The sequence below is a fragment of the Saccopteryx bilineata genome, chromosome 6 (genome assembly GCF_036850765.1).
Source record: "Saccopteryx bilineata isolate mSacBil1 chromosome 6, mSacBil1_pri_phased_curated, whole genome shotgun sequence".
Classification (NCBI taxonomy): domain Eukaryota; kingdom Metazoa; phylum Chordata; class Mammalia; order Chiroptera; family Emballonuridae; genus Saccopteryx; species Saccopteryx bilineata.
The window spans coordinates 127528474-127549039 of record NC_089495.1 but is presented as its reverse complement, the minus strand read 5'-3'; the positions used below and the strand labels follow the sequence as shown (position 1 = coordinate 127549039).

Below are 20566 nucleotides of genomic sequence, written 5' to 3'. Positions count from 1 at the left end.
GACAGATAGGGACAAATAGGAAGGGAGAGAGATGAGAAGCATCAATTCTTTGTTACAGCTCCTTAGTTGTTCATTGATTGCTTTCTCATATGTGCCTTGACCAAGGGGCTACAGCAGACTGAGTGACGCCTTGCTCGAGCCAGTGACCTTGGGCTCAAGCTGGTGACCTCGGGGTCTCGAACCTGGGTCCTCTGTGTCCCAGTCTGACACTTTTATCTACTGCGCCACCACCTGGTCAGGCCATTGGTTGATTCTTGTATGTGCCCTAACCAGCACATCTTGTATGAGCCCACAACCTTGGCATATAGGGATGATGGTCTAACCAACTGAGCTACCCGGCTAGCACCTATATAGCTTTTCTATTGAGAAATCAACTTTATTCCTGAAATGCTGTGGCACTGTTGGTGAGAGCACCCAGTTGGCTCAGGCCCCCATGAGAAGAGCTGGCTGTAGGAGTGTGAAACAGCCCAAACCATCTGATCCGCAGAGTCCCAAACATTTTTCCAGAAGTGAGTTGTTTACATGAGAATATTTAGAAGGAAGTGGCACAAACATTGCCTGCAGGCGGCCTCTGGGATGTGTTCAGAGGTCTGTATGCATGTGAGTGTGAGCCTTCCCTGGCATGGAGCTCTTGAGTGCAGACGAGGCTGTTTCTATAACTCCAGCAGCAGTACCTTTACCACTGTGGCGAGAGCCAGTCACCCGCTCAGTAAAGAGGTGTGAATCCAGTGCAGATGGGAAAAGACCATCAGCGTGCGGGGGTTGGCGGAGCGATCCCCCCACCTTCATCACTCTCATGGACATGATGGCGCCGATCACAAACCAGTGTGACATGAAATGCACTCATCCTGTGTTCACATCACATGCAAGATCCAGCCAAGTCTCTGTCCCCACCTCTCATCTCCTGGCAGCTCAGTTTCCAGCAGAACACACTCCTCTCTTGCTGTTCAGCGTTCCATCACAATTGGTGATGGAAGTCACATTCTTTCCCTGGCACCTGGTTATCAGTTGTCCCTTTTGTCTGGAGTTTGCATTTTTAAAAATAACCCCGTGGTTGGCCCTGGCTGGTTGGCTCAGTGGTAGAGCGTTGGCCCGGCATGTGGATGTCCCGGGTTCGATTCCCGGTCAGGGCACACAGGAGAAGCACCCATCTGCTTCTCCACCCTTCCCCCTCTCCCTTCTCTTTGTCTCTCTCTTCCCTTCCCGCAGCCAAGGCTCCATTGGAGCAAAGTTGGCCCGGGCGCTGAGGATGGCTCTGTGGCCTCTGCCTCAGGTGCTAGAATGGCTCTGGTTGCAACAGAGCGACGCCCCAGATGGGCAGAGCATCGCCCCCTGGTGGGCATGCCAGGTGGATCCTGGTCGGGTGCATGTGGGAGTCTATCTGACTGCCTCCCTGCTTCTCCAGAAAAATACAAAAAAGAAATGAGTAAATAACCCCATTGTTGGTCTGTTTTGGTAGTGGCCACATGGCAGCTAGCACACATCTGTTAGGTTTGGTTGTTAGGTCAAATGATAGGTCTGGAAGGCTTATGAGCGCGGGTCATTCTGCCCCTCACAGAGGATATTGGCCTGCAGATATGCTCATGTCTTCCATTGAACAGTGGGGGTGTCCACAGGCCTCGGCCCGGTCCAGCCAGCCTGCTGACCTCCCCATCAGGGGCAGAGACAGCTCTTCCCTCCCACTGTGTCTGCATTGGAGCATGTGCAGGGATTGGGGCTCCTGTCTGCCCTTGCCAGTGACTTCCAGGCTCCCCCTATGTGACTGGTCTCCTTGTTGCAGGGATGACCAGGCTTCTGCTTTGCCATATAGGTGTGGCTCCTGGTCTTCCTTTGTGGCCAGTGAGTGCTGGGATGCAGAACCAGCAGTACCCAAAGGAGGGCACTCTGGGCCTGGATCTGTGCAGTGGGGCAGGAAGAGTGTGCCTGGTGGTTATATGGAGAAAGCTCCGTCTGACTTAGGTAAACTGAGTCACGAGGGCTGTTTAGCAAGGTAGAATGCTGAGATGGGCCATCATGGGTGTCTGTGGCTCTCATCACCAGGGGTCGCTGGGACATCAACATGTTTGGGGGTGATTACGGCTGGCCTTTCCACACTTGACTATATATTGGCCCTTCCCCACAGTGCCCACAGCATCCAGGTCAGGGACTCCTCCTGTGTGTACAGGGGTCGAGGAGGGAAGTCCCAAGTCCTGGAGCTGATGCCACTCCCCAAGCTGGGCTCCCTAGTGTGGACCCTGCTCCAGCCCCAGGAGCCAGTTGGCACATTCAAGCTGCTTCCCCTGTAGGTCCTCTGCCACCTCCCAGCTGCACAGGCCTGCAGCATCCCAGTCCTCTGGTGACCTTTGCCCATGGGGGTGCCTGATGAGACCTATGCACAGGACCGGGTGTCAGGCTTCAGTTTCTGGCAGCCAGGCCTCTCCACCTGTTCTTATTTTTCGCTTTGTGGTCAAGTTTGCATATCCTTCTTGTTTGTATCTCACTTTCTAAAGGTGGTTTTGAGGTTTGGCTCCACTGCCTGCTGTGCTTGTCTCCTTAATGCTGATGATTTTCTGTTGTGACGCACCCCCTCCCCCCAGTGCCTCAGGACCTGTGTGACTTTTGCACTGCATGACCAGTGCCCACGGCTGCCTTGGGGCCATGTCTGTGAGCTCCACTGGGAGCACAGTGGATGAGACTGGAGAGCGGCCACCCTCAGCACAATATCACCCTTGCTTTCCTGTCTGGATGCCCCCAGCACAGCTCCCTTTTCCTGGGGCTGCCCTCAGACCCCCTCCATGTCCCCCCATTTCTGATTCTTGCAGGAGAGCCCACATGGATGTGTCCCTTCCCCACCCAGCAGCACTGCATGCCTGGCCTGGGGCTATGGGACAGAGGCCGCTGCTCTGGAATCTCTTGTCTCCTGTCCATGCGGCTCTGAGCACTGCTGAGGCGCAGAGATGGGCGGGCATCCAGGCCAGCTTGTGTTTGTTTAACTTTGCAGTCTTTTGACAGTAATGCTCTGAACCGCTTCCTGCTTCCCCTGTAAACATGCTGCCCGGAGCAGTCACGCTCCTGCTTCAGTGGGACAAACGGCCTTTCATTCTGTGGCACTTGTCAAGTGTTTGCAGGGAACATGTGGGGAAGGCTCTGAGTGCATACCTGGCCCCCCTCCCAATGTTGCAACATCTTGACTCAGTTTTGAGTTATGTGGTGGAGAGTGTGGTGGGAGGGGAGGTGTCATAGATTCTAGGCTGGGTATGTGGGACTGGGAGCCTGAGAGGGCATGTCTGTCTCTGGAATCTGTTTTATGAAGCCACCTGTTTTTACACAGTCAGGTCCTGCCCACCTATGACAGCCTGGATGAGCCGTCAGTGAAAACCATGAGCTCCATATTTGCCTCTTCCCTCAACGTGGTTACCACCTTCTACGTCATGGTAGGACAACCCCCCTCCCGCCATGTCCGGGTGGGTGGCTGTGCCGAGAGTGATACTACCTCCTGCCAGCTACTCACAGTCCCCTGGCACAGACCGGTTCTGGGCTAGCTCAGAACCCCTGTACAGGTGTCCCAGAGCCCAGTGGTCGCAAGCTCCTCAACTCCACCCTGAGAACCACTCTGCCCTGGCAGCTTTGGTGCTCCTGTCCCAGGAGGAGCTCCAGGTGGATGGCGCTGTCTGGGCCCCGGCTGGTGCCTGCAGAAGGGCTGCAGCCACTGGCAGTGACAGTGCAGTGGGTTGATTTCTCCCCCAGCCTCTAATGCTCCTATGTGCTGTTTCATTACACTACAGACAAAATTGCAAATACGCAAAGGCTGTGGCTCGTTGCCCTGAGCTCCATGGTTTCAGCAATCTAGTTGTGTTTACAAATGATCCCTGCAGATCATCGCTGACAGAGTGTTTCTGTCCATGGGGATGTTGTTTATCCCACGGTGCCCTGCTTGGGATTTCAAACCACATTAAGGTCTGCCCTCTGCATGTAGGGATTGTGGGGCCCCTGGCTCCTCCCTTTGCCCTCAGGAGCTCCATGGTCTTGGTGCCCTGTTGTCTTCATGAAAAGCCTTGTGGGACCCTCACTTTTAGGTGTTTACCTTTATCAAGGAGGACCTTTTACGAGGCAGGAGGGTGCCTGTGAGGTGCCCGCAGGCCTTTCCAGGGAGGGTTGACTCAGCACACTCCCTCTGCTTTGTCTTCTGGCAGGTGGGGTTCTTTGGCTACGTGAGTTTCACCGAGGCCATTGCTGGCAACGTGCTAATGCACTTCCCCTCCAACTTGGTGACCCAGATGATTCGCGCTGGCTTCATGATGTCGGTGGCTGTGGGCTTCCCCATGATGATCCTGCCCTGCAGACAGGCCTTGAACACCCTGCTGTTCGAGCAGCAGGTAAGGTCTCCACCCTCCAGATGACGCTGTGCTGGTTACGTGTGAGTTTCCTGATCCTGATTATGTTCTTTTTAGTGGCTTTGCTAGTTTTCACTTTCCTGGCCAGTGGTAGGCAAGCTCTTTTAGCTAAACATAAAAAAAGCTTCAGTTAAAATGAAATCTTTTAATAGGGATTTTTTAAAATCCAACTTTGGGGAAAAGAGACAGTACCAGAACAGACAGGGACTGAGTCAGACGTGGAGTCAGCCCATTGTCCAAGCAGGTCTGGTCATCACTGTGACTTCCCAGCTATGCAGTTGCTTCCCCAGAGAAGGAGCCAGACCTCAGGAGCCTGCGTTCACGCAGTCCTGGGGAGTGAGGAATGGGTTGGGATGGGGATGGGCCGGCCTGATGGGCAGGAGCTGATTGATCATGGGCATTGGGGTCAGTGCACTGTCAACCTCAACTAAGTGTGACTGAGCATTCTCACGGTGTGACGAAAGAGGTCTGAGCCATCATGTGTGCAGACACGGTGCTGCTGAGGCTTTGATAACACGCTTTCAAACGTTCCAGCTCTGACTGCTCCTAAGTTGACAACAGAAGGCACACATATAATGGCTCATGCCCAAAGACATCTTGGGAGTCCGAGATCTGTGGGTTTTCTCTGTGGCAATGTTGTGTCCCTTGTCTGAGGTCCTTGAGCCTGGTCTCTGGCGTCAACTGGGACATTTAGTGGCCACACAAGTCCCATGTGACTTGTTTAGGCCACAGACTGTTGTCCAGAGACTCTAGGGGAGAGTGTTTCAGTCAGACTGCAGAGGGTGGGACCCCTGGGCCCTGAAACAGCTGGAATAGGGCTCATTGTCCACGTCAGCACGTCAGTTAAGAGCACTTCCCATGGATCTTGCCATTAGAGACAGCAGCTCGTGACAGAGGTTGAGCCCTGAAGTACTGGCCACCCTCCCTGTCTGGTTTGCCCCCCTCAACCCATTAGCTGTTTAGGCAGTGAGCGCCAAGCCAGGCCTGACTTAGCACTTTGTCCCTTGGTGGGGGTGGTGGTGGCAGGCATCTCATGTGGCTGTAGGTCTTCCTGATGTCCAGCCTGGCCCCACCCTGTGGGTTACCAGCCCATGTCTTTCACTGTTTGAGGCACACGTGCACTTTGTATCTAAGCAGAGTTTGTGCTGCTGTATGTGACTTGTTTTTATTGTTTTAACATTGAAAATCCACAGTGGCCCAGAGGCAGCATTAACTCAGGAAATAAACACCTATCACAGGGACGGCCAGGCGAGTGTCTCCTCACAGAGGCACAGCAGCATAGCCTTTACTGTCTTCTGTCTTCAGGGGACAGGCTGAGGGTTTCTGTTTCCATGGAAACTCGCTATCTCTGTGCCCTTGCTCTTTCACCTGGTCAGATGCTCCGGTTGTTGCTGGCCTTTTGCCCTGACCTCTCAGGGATAGCTCTCATGAAGTCCACACACACAGCCCTCCTTTTTATCTCTGGAGTATTTCTTGGGTGAATGTCTTGCATAGGAAGTCCTGGGTCAGAAGATAGAGACAGTTACCATCCTGAGGTTGCTTAGAAATTCTGTCCGGCCTGACCAGGCGGTGGTGCAGCGGATAGAGTGTCGGACTGGGATGCAGAAGGATCCAGGTTTGAGACCCCAAGGTCGCCAGCTTGAGCGCGAGCTCATCTGGTTTGAGCAAAAAGCTCACCAGCTTGGACCCAAGGTCGCTGGCTCAAGCAAGGGGTTGCTCGGTCTGCTGAAGGCTCGCAGTCAAGGCACATATGAGAAAGCAATCAATGAACAACTAAGGTGTCACGACGAAAAACTGATGATTGATGCTTCTCATCTCTCTCAGTTCTTGTCTGTCCCTATCTATCCCTCTCTCTGATTCTCTCTCTGTCCCTGTAAAAAAAGAAAAAAAAGAAAGAAATTCTGTCCGTAGCCTCCCATCTGTCAAAAGAAAATTACCTCGGACTTGGAAATTGGGTGCTCGAAGTTCTAGTCTGGAAGGTTCTGAAGCCTCCCTGTATTGGTGTTTTTATAGTCCCCCTGTTCTAGAAGCTTCACTTCCGTCACTTTAATTGGTCCTCACTGCCATCTGATCCCATGTTTACACATGAGGAAACTGAGGTACAGAGGTGAAGGAGCTGGGTGTGCCTCCTCTCAGCTGTTCCCTTTATTTTTCTCCCTGCATGTCACACAACTGCAAGGTGTGAGTGTGCAGGTCCCACCCTGAGACCTGTTGGGGGGGGCTCACATGAAGTTGTGTGGCATTGCTCCCAGAGGATATTGGGACTTGCCACTGACCTTTCCACCTGAAGTCATGGAGCCTGTCCATAGTACAGGGGTGACCTGGGCCTTACAGGTCAGGTTGCAGGTTCACATCAGTGTTGTTTGACCACAGTGTGGGGCCTCCGTGCAGACCCCTGGGGCATCAGCAGGGCCCTTTGGGTCTTGTTCCCAGGAGAGCAGTGGGGGAAACCAGCATCTCAAAACCTTTTTGTTTGCATTTTCTTACATGTAGCAGAAAGATGGGACCTTCGCGGCTGGAGGCTACATGCCACCCCTGCGGTTCAAGGCACTCACACTCTCGGTTGTGTTTGGAACCATGGTTGGTGGGATGATGATCCCTAGTGGTAAGTGGGTGCTGCTGCTCTGGCACCGGCCTTGCCACGCACTCCCCTCCTATTGTGCGTCCTGCTAATACATATGGACACTTAGTGGCCACCTCATCTCTGAGTCTCCTGCCGCTCTTCTGTTCCCTAAACAATCTGGAAATTCTCAGGCACCCAAGAATCTTCCTCAGCATCAGGAAAGGTGTAGGATAAATGTGGCAGCTTATGGGGACTACAAACAGGTGTGAAAACCTGAGTTGACCCAGGCAGAAACCATGCTGCAGGCAGCCAGCCTGATCTGTGCAGGTGGCTGCTACAAAGCAGCTCCTTCCTGCCTGTCACCTGATTTAGTTGATGCCTCACCAGGGTAAAGGTGAGAATGTGCAGGGTGTCTGTTTTCAGGCCTCCAGCTCCCTGGGGACAGACAAACTTATCATCAGATCCTGAGTGGAACTGCACATGCCCTCCTCAAGTCACAGCCCAGGGCCCCATACTCCTGGTATTCACACGTGTCCTGGGACAGTCCTGCTCGGTCACTCTGAGCAGCATGGCAGTTAACATGGAGCCATGCAGTGTGGAGCCAGCCCCTGGTTCAGGATGATGGGTGCTGAACTGTCAAGAAGTCTCCCTGGTTTCTACAAGGAGCTAGAGCAATGGTGCTGGGCCTTGTGCTGGGGGCCCCAGGGAGGTGCTCCTGCTGCCTCAGTGAGGCTCATGGCCATGGGATGCAGTGGCGTTAATGAGGAAACAGGAATAGAGCAGGTAACCTGCCTGAGACACAAGAGCTGGGAAGTAGTGGCCTGCACGGTCCTGGATGTCCTGTAGGCACAGACCAGGTGGTTCTGCCCTACCAGCGCTCTGGAGTCATGCTTGAGTGAGCCTCTGTGGCAGGCTGGCTTGGTGGCTAGAGCAACCTTGATACTCAGCCCTTCCTGCCTCTTATCCCTAGTGGAAACGATCCTGGGTCTCACCGGCGCCACCATGGGAAGCCTCATCTGCTTTATCTGCCCCGCCCTGATTTATAAGAAGATCCACAAGAACACGGTCTTCTCCCAGGTGAGTGCTGCTTGGCCTCAGCAGGCCAGTGTTGTCTGGGGTTTGCAGAGGGGGGCATGTACTTCATGGCTTCTGCTTGGTCCCAGTGGTCGGCAAAACACAGGGGTAAGCCAAGGTGAGGGGGTCTGTGCATGGGAAAGCACCAGCAGGTGTGCGTGGGGAGGTCATGGGGGCCTGGCGTGGGCGTGGCACCAACTTACTTATCAACATCAAATATTGAACAGCTGTTCCCCAAATGTGTGTCTATGTGGGGACGCCACTGTCAGTGTGTCCTCCTGAGGCCAGCCCCCCATCTTGCAGGGACTCTTATGGAGTCAGCCCTCTAGTCTTCCATTGTTACAGACACACTGGGACAGTGTCTATACACATGAGCATTTCAGTGTGTTTGGGGGTGTGTCTGTAGGAAGTTTAGAATGGAAGTGTAGTGTCGGAGGGCATGAGCATGTGGAACCAGGTGGCTTCTGCCTGGCACCTGTGTGGAGGGAGTTCAGCCACTTTTACTCCGCAACCTGGCACAGGCCTCTTGCCACTCATCACCTGGCAGCAAAATGAGCATCCTGTCATATTGAGAAGCATGGCGTTTCTTTTTCTGTGAACTGCTCTGTGGTTCACTTAACTTTTGTGGAGTTGCTGAGCTTTTCCTAATTGCTACCTTTGGTAGTTTTAGAAGTATAGTGTACTTACAGCAAAACAGAATCCCTTTTTACAGCTTGACATTTGCTAAGTGACTTCACCACGGAACCATGTCCAGGGCAGATCTGGAACCTTCCAGCACCCAAAGCTTTCCAGGGATGCCTTGCCGTCTTCCTCGTCAAAGGTTACTGCTCGTCTGTCTTCTAACATTTTGGAATGATTTTGCCTGTCCTTTGAGTTGGCGTAAATGGAGTCTTACAATGCATGTTTGTGTGTGTCTGGGTTCCTTAGCATTGTGTCTACGTTCACCCACACACCTGCGGGGCTGGACCATGGCAGTGCTGTGCCTGAGCTCACTGCTGGGTGAACCCTGCTATGGCCAGGGTCCAGGTTGGGCTGTTCTAGTTTCTCCTGTTGCACATGTGTGCACTTTGTTGGTTATTCACTTGGGTGGGGTATTGCTGGGCCTGGGTCAGGTCTGTCCAGCTTTAGTGGATTTTACCAAACTTTTTTTGCTTTTCTGAAGTCCTCGGCATCATATTAGAATTCCAGTGGCTTTTTTATCACTATCCCTTCTACAGATTTCAGCCTTCTGGTGGGTGTGTAGGGAATGGTCCCCTAGTGACTGATGAGGCAAGGGCCTGTCCAGGTGTTTATCCATCAAGTGGGGTGGTCTTGAAACATTTTTAATCTATTAGGTTGTCTCTCTTCTATTGATTTGGAGTTTTTAAGACTAGATATAACTCCTTCTTAGACACACATATTGCAGATGTTTTCTCTTGTTGCTGGCTGCCTTTTTATGTTCGAATGACCCATGTTGATCAGCAGATGTTCTTACTTTAGCGTAGTTTAGCCTATTGGTCCTGTTCCTTTGCTGGGTGCTTTTATGCTGACCTCAGAAAGCTCTGCTTCACCCAGGTCCTGAAGGCAGTCTCCTGTTACATTGCAGGGCTTCTTGACTCCTCGTTCATTGCCACAGGGGACTCTGGCTGCTAGCTCCCCCTTCCCCAGGTACCAGCCACCTGTGCGGTGTGGGGCTGTCGGCCTCCTGTGCACCAGTGCTCATCTGTTTCAGCAGGGGTGGTCTTATGTGAGTCTTGGTGCCAGGTAGAAGTCCTCCAACTTCATTCTTTTTGCCATATGTCTTTCCTACTGCTGGCCCTTGCATTTCTGACCAAGCTTTAGAAGTGGCTGGTCAACTTCCTTCAAGACTGCCCGTTGGCCTCTGACTGAGATTGCATCAAACAGTAGATTCACAGCATTTTCTAACTTCCATGGTTGTTTCTCCTATCCACTTTGGGCGATTTCCTAGTAACCTTGTCTGTTGATTTTGGGCATCATCCTTGTGTGGCTGGAGGACACAAACTGAATCTCAGTCCTTTGTCCTTAGTTGAGACTCACTTTGTGGACCATCCGGTCCCCTGGTGGGTGTTCATGGCACTGCATGGTCTTCACTTGGGAGCAGTGTGTAGGTCACCTTTACCAAATGCTATGTTCAGATTTTTCACACTCTCACTTTTAAATCTCTTTGTTTATCATTCTGGGGAAGGGATGATCATTCCCACTATAATTTTAGGTTTATTTCTCTTACAGTTCTTACCTTTTATTTTGATGCTGTGTTACAGGTTAAGATGGTTATGTCTTGTTAAACTGACCCTTTTTCTTGTGAAATGCCCCTTTTTTTTTATCTTTGGAAATGCTTCTGTCCTTAAAGTCAGTTTTGTCTGATATATTGTAGCTAACCCAGCCTTTTTTTTTTTTTTTTTAAACACAGAGACAGAGTCAGAGAAAGGGATAGATCGGGACAGACAGGAACAGAGAGAGAGATGAGAAGCATTAATCATTAGTTTTTCGTTGGGACACCTTAGTTGTTCATTGATTGCTTTCTCATATGTGCCTTGGCTGCAGGCCTTCAGCAGACCGAGTAACCCCTTGCTAGGGCCAGGGACCTTGGGTCCAAGCTGGTGAACCTTGCTCAAGCCAGATGAGCCCACGCTCAAGCTGGCAACCTCGAGTCTTGAACCTGGGTCCTCCGCGTCCCAGTCTGACACTCTATCCACTGCGCCACCGCCTGGTCAGGCTGCTAACCCAGCCTTGTCTGGGATTTCTATATGCACAATGTAGCTTTTTTCATCCTATTTTTTTTAATCTCTCTATGCCAATGTATTTAAGGTATGTTTCTCTCTTACTCTCTTTTTTAAAGGTATATGTCTTAAAATAGTGTATGGTTGGCTTTTGTCTTGTTTTGTTTTTATTCAGTCTCTTAATTAGAGTATTTAAGACTGTTTACACTTGATGTAATTACTGCTTTGGAATGGCGGTGTTAAAGCTTCTGTCTTACTCTTTGTTTTTTATTTCTCCCATCTGTTCTTTTTTTTTCTTTTTGCTACCATTTGGATAAATTAGGTATTTTCCATATTTGTTTTTTATTCTTCTTTAGCCAGTGCTACTCATGCCTGTTCTTCCGGTGTTACACAAGGCAGTGTAATAGGGGCCTTGTCTTGTCAACATTGATGCTGAGTTAGTTTTCACCGCTGCTGAGGCAAGACAAGGACCCCTCGCTATTCTAACTCCATTTACCCACCTCTGGCCTTTGGTGCTATTGTTTTTGTGTATTCTAATTTTACATACATTTTAAACTCAAGACATTGTGGCTTCAGAGAGTCAATGTTTACTTACACAGATCCTTGTGGTTTCTTGGTTTCCCATCCTTTGGCTCTGCCCCCTAGCATTCCTGGTAGCTTGTGGACATTGCTTAAGAGAACTTATGAGGCTGTGACAGAGTTCTCTTCCACCAGACAGGATGGCAGAGACCTGTGTCCAGATGACACAGATCTGCCTCTGCTTTGCCCTTACTGCTCGGGCGTAGTCTCCCTGGGTCTCAACGAAATGCCATCATCTGAGTTCACTCGTGCTCTGCTGAGCGCCCACCTCTTGGCACTACTCTCTGTAGGATAGTGACAGCTGATGGGCCTAGGCCTAGGAGGAGTGACATGCAAGACACGGGCCCTTTCCTTCTCCAGGAGTGGAGCCCCTCACTCCTGGTGTTGCCCTGTGCGCGTTTACCGGTCTGGGTCACTGTATCCTGTGCTCAGCGCCCTGTCTCTACGCCATGCTGATGGGCCCTGTCCTCATAGCTTGCCTGCTGAGGTTATGTGAAGGTTTCTTTGGTGGGCATCTGAATGCTTTTATTCAGCTCCACAGTAGTTGTGAGTTGGGGGTTGTGTGCTGCCAGACCACCACCCTGCCAAACCAGAAGTACCTGGTGACTTCAGAATGCTCACATAGCAGGGAGCCAGCCCCTTGCCTGCCAGATCGCAACTGCTTCCCCAGCCTGTCAGGTCTCAGTGTTCCACTCTTTTTGGGGAGAAAAGTCAGAGTTAGGAAGACCCTCCCACTCCAGTGCTACATAAAAATTCTTCCCTCACGGCCCTGGTTCAGTGGTAGAGCATCAGCCCGGCATGTGGAAGTCCCGGGTTTGATTCTCAGCCGGGGCACACAGGAGAAGTGCCCATCTGCTTCTCCACCCCTCCCCCTCTCCTTTCTCTCTTTCTCTCTCTTTTCCTCCCACAGCCAAGGCTCCATTGGAGCAAAGTTGACTTGGGCGCTGAGGTTGGCTCCATGGCCTCCGCCTCAGGTGTTAGAATGGCTCAAGTTGCAACAGCGCAACACCCCAGATGGGCAGAGCATCACCCCCCCCCCCCCGTGGGTATGCCCGGTGGATCCCAGTCGGGCGCATGCGGAGTCTGTCTCTGTGCCTACCTGCTTCTCACTTCAGAAAAATACACACACAAAAAATTTTTTCCCTCATTCTGCTGCTTTCATGATTCACTTTTCCACTTAGCTCTTGGTTCCATCTGCCTTCTGCTTCAGTGTAAGAAACAAGGCGGTCAGCTAAGTGTTTTCTAGGTGGCTCGCTAGTTGTCAGGCTGTGGTCCGTCACTGATGGGAGATGTCATCTATTTCCTTGCGTTGCATTATGATGTGTGTTTGGGTCTCAGGTTCTAACTCGCTGGCAGGCCTGTCCAGTCCACCACCCTCCACATGCCTATAATTACTATTGTGTGGTAGTATGTCTCGCTTCTGGACGTGCTGTTGAGATGCTTTATTCTAATTCCTCTTCTTTGCTTTTATTAATAACATTTCTGGGTGTTCTCACTTGTTTATTTTTCATGTGAATGTTCAAATTAGCTGCTTTGACTCTTAACAAAAATAACTCCAGCTTTTTGTGTTTTGGTCTAATTGGAAGCTGGAAATGAATTTAGAAAGAGTCAATATCTTTATGTTCTCGCTAACCTACATCATGTCCTCAGGACTCACTGTGCGGCGGGGCATGGCCTTTGCCTAGGGTTCCATGTCCAGAGTACAGCCACCCCACAGCACCAGCACATGGTTGTGGTTGTGGTTCTGGGGCTTGGGCTTTCCTGGTTTTCCTAACTGGATGTTGAGGCTGTGCCTTTCAAATGGTAATTGATCTCTTGATCTCACCTCCTCCTTCTTAGAGTGTCCCCTTCCATCCGAGGCCATGAGCTGGTGGTGTGAGGGGCAGGCTCCTCTTCCTCCTAACTCAGTTGGGATGGTGTCCAGTGCTTGCCTGTTGAGCCTGATGCCAGCTTTTGCTCAGTGCACAAACATGAGTGCACATTCACGCCTGCACACATATGTACACATGTGCACAGACTCAAGGGAACCAAGCATGTACTGTGCCTGTATCACTGTGGTTTCTGGAATCTAGAAAGTGCGCTGACTTCATTAACCACCTGTGTAGAGAAGGCGAGGGGACAGAGTGTGCTGTCTGTCCACAGCAAGAGGCCTGGATGACCGGCCTGACCTTGTCCACCATGCTGCTGCCGCCTTTTCTTTCCTGACTTGTTGCTTTGAGTTTCTAAGAAACACTTAGAAACATAGTTGCAGTTTTGCACACGCAGACCTTGGTTCTCCACCAGCAGGAGCTCCATGTCACACACGTGCCCTTCTCTCTGTGGGCTGCCCTCATCCTCTTGCCCTACCTCATTGCCACTGCAGTTCCAGCAGGTTTGGCTGATGATGCAGTCACGTTGATCAGTTAGGGACCAACGTCTCCAAGTGGCCAACAGGATTGACCAGCAGGCGGGCCTTCAAACACTGTGCCGCGGGCCCTCCTGCTGTGCTTCCTCCTGCCCAGTAAGGGCGGTTGCTTAGGGACTACATGACCCCTCTTGCTCTTGAGGTCTTTGTCTCATCCAGGTGGTGCTCTGGGTCGGCCTGGGTATCCTGGTGGTCAGCACGCTCACAACCTTGTCTGTAAGCGAGGAGGCCCCTGTGGACTTGGATTTGGCAAAGGAAGCTCCTGGTGGTCGGTTTGCAGAGGCTGATGATGGTGTGGTGAAGGCGGAGGCAGCCCAGCTCTCAGGTATGCGTCTCTTAGGTACGCCACAGCCCCCAGACCCTGCAGCCCTCTGGGAGGTGCCCCAGCAGCGACACCTTGGGGTCATGGAAATACAGGTGGCACAGTCCAGGCTGTCTCACCTGCCCAGCTGCTTCCATCCTGTTTGGGTAATGGAACTAGGCAGGGCAGTCACCTGTGTACAGGGTACAGAAGGTGGGTGGGGACAGCAGGGCTGAGACCCCCATGCCTCATGCAGTGAGCTTTCAGGTAATAAACTTGAGGGTGTCAATTTCAGCCAAGTTTCATCTGGACAGTCAGTGACGCTCCTGTGCTTGTGGCCTGTTTACATTCTGTTCGTGGTCAACTAGCCTGTTGGTAGAGTGCTGACTCTTACTCCCTCCTGCGGCTGAGGCTCCTTGAATGCCCCCAGTGCTGTGGCCCTATTGCCCCATGTGTGGTTTCTGAGCTTGGTTAAGGTGTCTCTCCCACCATGATTGATAAAAGACAAGGTCGTGTGGAAGGGCTGGCTGGTGGTGGGGGGTAAATATGGTTAGGTGCTATGGACAGTGGGGGCCATGGCCCTTGAATTTGTTGCTGCCTCTGTTCGGTTCCACTCCCTGTGCTTAGAGAGCCCCTGACTGCCGGCAGCCATCTCTGTTGGGACTGTCGGACCTCTGCGGTGTGGGCATGCTTCCTTCTGTCTTCCTGGGCCCACATGGCCGGCAAGGCGATCCCCTCTCAGTGGGTTTCCTACAGAGAAGACCCCTAGGAATAGCAGGGCTTATAAAAGAAACAACTCGAGCGGCCAGTTGCAGGATTCAGTAGTTTGGACGGGTAAAAAAGTTCACTTAAAGATGGAGGTGTATTGAGGACCTACCATGTTCGTACCCCACTGGGTCCCTTGCCCCTGGGCATGCCTGATCTTTGTGTAGGGGACACCCAGACAGAATTGGACTTGGGTTTCCTTCCCAAGTTGGCTGTGGCATGCCCAGTGGCTGATTTCTTAGTGTGAGTCAGCACAGGCAGTCCTCTCTGACCGAGCAGCTGCATCCTGTCCTGGAGGCGGGTGCTGGCTCACCTGGAGCCGCCATGGCCACATCTGGTTTCCATTTATTGCACAAGGCTATACAAAACACATGGCCCCTCTGAACCACATGCTGTTTGTTTTTAGCGCATTCTTCGTTTTTCTCACCCTGGCCTCCCCCATAATTGATGGGCTGCCTCACTAAGGTAGAGCTGTGGGGCCTGTGCCTTGATCCTGTCAGACTTTGCCATTGGCGTGTGTATCACATTTCCTGGTCTCTTTGATGTCGCAATGCAAAAACAGTACCAACTTTCCTCAGAGCCCTGCACTGGCCCTGGGAATGACAACTGGAGTCTCGCCCTCCTGGTGACACATGTGACTGGAATACAGCCTAGCACTCTTGGTGAACACAGAGCCTGGGAAACACGCTAGTGGGGGCCCAGCAAGGGGGAGAGGTGCTGAGCCCTGTGAAGGCTCACGAGTAGTCACCCATCTAGGGAAAGCTAATTAGGCCACTTATCTCATGTTTGGAAGCACCCCAGGGGGCTGGCAGGCGAGCAAGGATTTTGTCACGTGGAGGCTCCTTCCTGTGACTGGGCCTCCAGTTCCCTTCCTTCCTTTCTTCCAGGGACTGCACCCCTGTCCCATGGGCAGGGAACAGCCTAGCCCACACCCCTTGTACAGTACGTCCCCTTCCCACAGTGTGGGGGACACAGCCATGCTTCTGCTCTGTGGGGAAGAAGGGCCAGGTCAGGGTATCTGGGTGCCTACTGCATGGGAGGAAGACCTACAGATGGCAACGCATCCTTGCTTATGAATGCAGGTGGCAGAGGGTGACCACAGACCTGAGTGGGGCTTGCCACTGTTTTTCCCAAGCATTTGTCCTGTGCCGCCTGCACCAGCTGCCCATGCACACAGATTGGAAAGCATCCCCACTTCTTGACCAATGCCAACATGTGTGCGAGGAAGACACGGCTCCCATGTCTGCCATCAGTCCTCAGGTTTGGGAGCAGCGTGTGCTGTAGCTCCCCTGTACCCTGCCCAGAGGGGCCTTCATGGCTGCTAGATGTGCTATGCTCATCATCCTGCAATTCTGTCAGGATGTGGTGGTGGGCCCATTTCTCTGGTGCCTCACCTGGGGGTTCTGCTGGATGCAGAAGGGCCCCTGGGGCAGGGAAGGGCATGGCCTTCTGTATCCCCGTGTCAAGTGACCTGGGCCCGCCTTGTCTCTCAATGAACAGTCCACATGCCCTGCCCCTGCAGAACCACAAGGAGTGATCCACCCGATGGGACAATGGGGGTCCCAGGAACAACTACTAGGTGTCCTACACATTTGACAGATGAGAGAATGTAATAGTCAGGATCCCTCTGCCACTAGGTCAGAATGAGTAGGGTTTATAAATAAACCCTGACTGAGCCGTCTCACTGAGGGAGTGTGAAGTGTCAACTTGTAGTTGCTTCACTTCAGTTGTTCATTGATTGCTTCTCATATATGCCTTGATGGGGGAGGGGGCTCAAGCAGAGCCAGTGACCCCTTGCTCAAGCCAGTGACGTTTGGGCTCTTGCCAGCAACCTTGGACTTCAAGCTAGAAACCTTGGGATCATGTCAATTATCCTGTGCTCAAACTGGTGACCTCGGGGTTTTGAACCTGGGACCTTAAAGTTCCAGGTCAACACTCTTATCTACTGTGCCACCACCAGTCAGGCCTTAAGTAACTTTATTTTGGTGCTTGGCATCTGAGATTACTGTTCCTGTCCTTACTGATCAAAAGACACGCAGAGACTGGTCGATGCTGGTGATAGCAGAGAGTCCTTATGCACCATTTGCTGCGGTGACCAGCCTCAAATGCAGTGTCCTCGGTGCCGTGGACGGGCTGCTTGGATGTTGCACCTTGGACACTGTCATGCATCTGACCCCAGGGATACCCAGGGCCTGCAGGTATTAGCAACCCCCAGTTCTATCTCCCTGAGCTAGAGCTAGAGAATTACTGATGCCATATTGGCCACTGAGCAGTCCAATGGATCACCGGCTAGTGACCTGCTGTCTCGGGAGCTCCTGGCCTAAAGCACCTTTCAGGGGTGAGTGTGTCCCTCATCACCACTGTTCTGAGTATATAGGGAGGCCACTGACTATAAGACTGCCCTGGGCAGGTTAGATCCTCCACAGCCAGGCAATAAGAGCCATAAACTCGAAATTTCCTGGATCTGGTTACCTTGGCCAGTAATTGCTGGCAAGTCTTGATTTGGTAATTGGAAATGATGACCTTGAGGATGAGTAAGTGGGCTGATGACCTTCAGGACCAGTTAAATGGCTTGCACTGACCTTTGGGATTCAGGGATTTTGCCCTGTCATGGAGTGCCCTCTGCTGGTTGTTCCTGTGCCTTGAAGGCTGCCAACCACCCAGGAGAAAGTAGGTCCCAGAGCCCCACTCCCCCACAGTCCCTTCCACGTTCTTGCCCCTGTTCACTGGTGGCAGCACCACCAACCACACAGGGCTATTTCCTGTCTTTCACAACCTGTGGTCACATTGCCATTGGAAGCCAAGCCAGGCAGAATGTGGACTGTTTTCAGCTAATTGTTTGAAGTTTTATGTCAGTTTTACTGCGGCCAAGAGGCGTTGCTGACAAACTGTCTCCAGTGAAGAGCTTGGTTAAAATGCTGTGGCCATTGCCTGTGGACAGCTCTGGAGTGTGGAGCCCAGACCGAAGGCATGTAGGGTCTCTTGCTCCTTGCAGGTGGCTAAGAGTCGCAAGTTCCTGGGTGGCTGCATGCCTACTGTGGTCACTGCCTGGCCTGGCAAACTGCATGGAGCTTGCCTGAGTCCGCCCTTCCACACCAGATAATGGACTGATTTCCCACTGAGAAATGACTGGTCAGGGTGGCTCAGCCCTATGACAGTGGAGATTTTCTGTTTGGTCGTATCAGCCCATCCCCTCCGGGCCCTCTTTCTTAACTTTGCAGTGTGCTGGAGGAACCTCAGACTGATGGCACTTCTTTTTTTCTTTTTAAAAAAAAATTTTCCCCATTGATTTGAGGGAGGGAGGGAAAGAAAGAGAAGCATCAACTCGCTGTTCCACTTAGTTGTGCACTCGGTTGCTTTGCGTATATACCCTGACGGGTAATTGAACCCACAACCTCGGCACCCCAGGATGATGTTCTATCCATGGAGCCATCTGACCAGGCCTATGGTGCTTTTCTTGTTGGCATGGGGTGTCTGTATGGGAATGGTCATATGGCAGAGACCAGGACATTTTCACCTGTACAGGTGACGGCCACACACTTCTGTGAACCAACCACTTGATTAAACTCCAGAATCCAGCCAGCAAGGCCTGTCTCTCCACCTCATGTGACAGCCTCCCTGGCTGGCAAGCCCTCTCTCCGAGCTGCTTCCCCTTTGGAGGTGACAGGACCCCATTTGAGCAGGAGTATGAGTGCTTCTCACACAGTCCCTGCTCACGCCCCTGCAGCCTGGCCAGCAGACCACCACCCCTGCAGACTTCAGTCCCTTTTCTGGCCTCAGGGGTGAAATGATTATTCTTTAAGGCTTCTATCCCCTTGGTAGTTTAGTTTTTGCCACAATTGCCTAACATGTAGAAAGTGTTTGTTTTAATGGAGATAGTTTCCTAACAGGGTCTGTTGTGGCCCAGTTCTGTGGGCCATCTTTGTACCCTCTCCCAAGGACCTGCAGTGACTGCAAAGAGGATGGCTGTGGTCGTGAGGCCCTGTAGGAGGCAGGCACTGCAGCTCTGTGGGCTGTGGGTCTTGCTTGTCTTCCTTTTGATGTTCAGATCAGCAGGAAGAGGCTGACAGAATTGCAAGTCCACCCCCTCGTCCTCAGCCCACCAATGGTGGGCTCCTGCTGCCATCTGGTGGTAACGGCCAGTGTCACATGGAACATTGCTCTTCTGCACCCAGTTAGGTGTAAATTTCATTTTGACATTTTTGTTGTGAATACACATGGAAGATTACAGAGTTTTTTTGGTGATACTTAGCTGCTAATGATTAAACAGGAAAAAAAAAATGCTGCTTAGACCCTGCCATTTTACTGGGAAATGTGAGTACAGTCCGAGGAAACCTGCCTGGTTCTATGCTGATTGGTGGGGAAGCCATGTGGAAATGCTGCTCAATTTGCTTTTCTGTGCTTACAGATCAGGACCCAATTGTGGACGTGGCCGTGGACAGCCAAGATAAACCGAAGCCGCCTCATGAGAAAGACGAGATGGAGCAGGCCCAGATTAAGGGCCCTGTGGACATCCCCCCGAGGGAGGATGCTAAGGAGAAGCAGGAGGAGGTGCAGTTGGACCGGCCTGGACAAGGTGGTGCAGACTGGGCGGGAAGGCTGAGGGTGTGCAGGGTGCTTGGGGCTGTGGGAGAGGTTCCCAGGGCCGAGGTGTTTCCCCCTCAGCCCTCCCGTGTTCTAGTCTTTTTTTTTTTTTTTTTCTGAAGCTGGAAATGGGGAGGCAGTCAGACAGACTCCCGCATGCGCCCAATGGGGATCCACCCGGCATGCCCACCAGGGGGTGATGCTCTGCCCATCTGGGGTGTTGCTCTGCTGCATCCAGAGCCATTTCTAGTGCCTGAGGCAGAGGCCATGGAGCCATCCTCAGTGCCCGGGCCAACTTTGCTCCAATGGAGTCTTGGCTGCGGGAGGGGAAGAGAGAGACAGAGAGGAAGGAGAGGGGGAGGGGTGGAGAAGCAGATGGGCGCTTCTCCTGTGTGCCCTGGCGGGGAATCGAACCCGGGACTCCCACACGCCAGGTCGACGCTCTACCACTGAGCCAACTGGCCAGGGCTCGTTCTAGTCTTTTGTGCCTCCTTCCTTCTTGGGTTCAGGGACTGCTCTGCCCTGTCCAAAGCAGCTGGTTATAACTGCCCATCAGGTAATTTTCTAAAAACAGCATCAGTCCTTGGCTAGGCAGCAGTCAGATCTGTGAGAGGCGGCTCTTGCTGGCCTGTGCCACCCTACTGGGCACTGGGACTGAGTTCATAGTCCCTGAGACAAAGGCTGGGTTGTCCTACTGGTCCCCAACACGTTCCTGTGTTTTTGCAGGTGTCGCCATACCTATGGGAGAGGCCCATCGCCATGAACCCCCCGTCCCTCATGACAAGGTGGTGGTGGATGAAGGTCAAGACCAAGAAGGACCGGAGGAGGATAAACATTCCTTCCAATACGTGGGTGAAAAGGCTCCTGGGGGAAACGGTCAGATGGCGCAACCTCTGCCGGATTCAGAAAGAGAGAGACGTGCACAGGCCCCGGCCTTGGAGGCCATGGGGGGTCTCCCTAAGGATCCTCAGAAGGGTGCAGAAGGAAACCATGTGCTGGCCATGGAGTCTTTGAAGGAGGACATGAAGCTAGGTGACAGGGGCCTGCATCCTGGGCCCCGGGCCATGCTTCCTGAGGGCCAGGGTACCCTGTGGGCAGGTGCCAGGGACAGAGCGGATGTCCAGATGCTGGACCATGCTGCAGAGGCCGCAGGCAAGCCAGCAGAGAGCGAGCCCGGTGGGTATCGGCCTAAGCTTATCTGGA

The 20566-nt window shown here is 52.4% G+C and overlaps 1 protein-coding gene across 4 annotated transcripts in view; it reads left to right on the top strand.

Moving 5' to 3' along the window:
- Positions 1-20566, top strand: part of SLC38A10 (solute carrier family 38 member 10) — a 41626-nt gene that overhangs the window by 14904 nt on the left and 6156 nt on the right. For all 4 annotated transcript variants that reach the window (XM_066237727.1, XM_066237728.1, XM_066237726.1 and 1 more), the window contains 7 exons: positions 3311-3413; positions 4173-4355; positions 6867-6978; positions 7907-8013; positions 13873-14038; positions 19188-19355; positions 20090-20539. In XM_066237727.1, the coding sequence (XP_066093824.1) occupies positions 3311-3413; positions 4173-4355; positions 6867-6978; positions 7907-8013; positions 13873-14038; positions 19188-19355; positions 20090-20539 (1289 nt within the window). The remainder of the gene's footprint in view (positions 1-3310; positions 3414-4172; positions 4356-6866; positions 6979-7906; positions 8014-13872; positions 14039-19187; positions 19356-20089; positions 20540-20566) is intronic.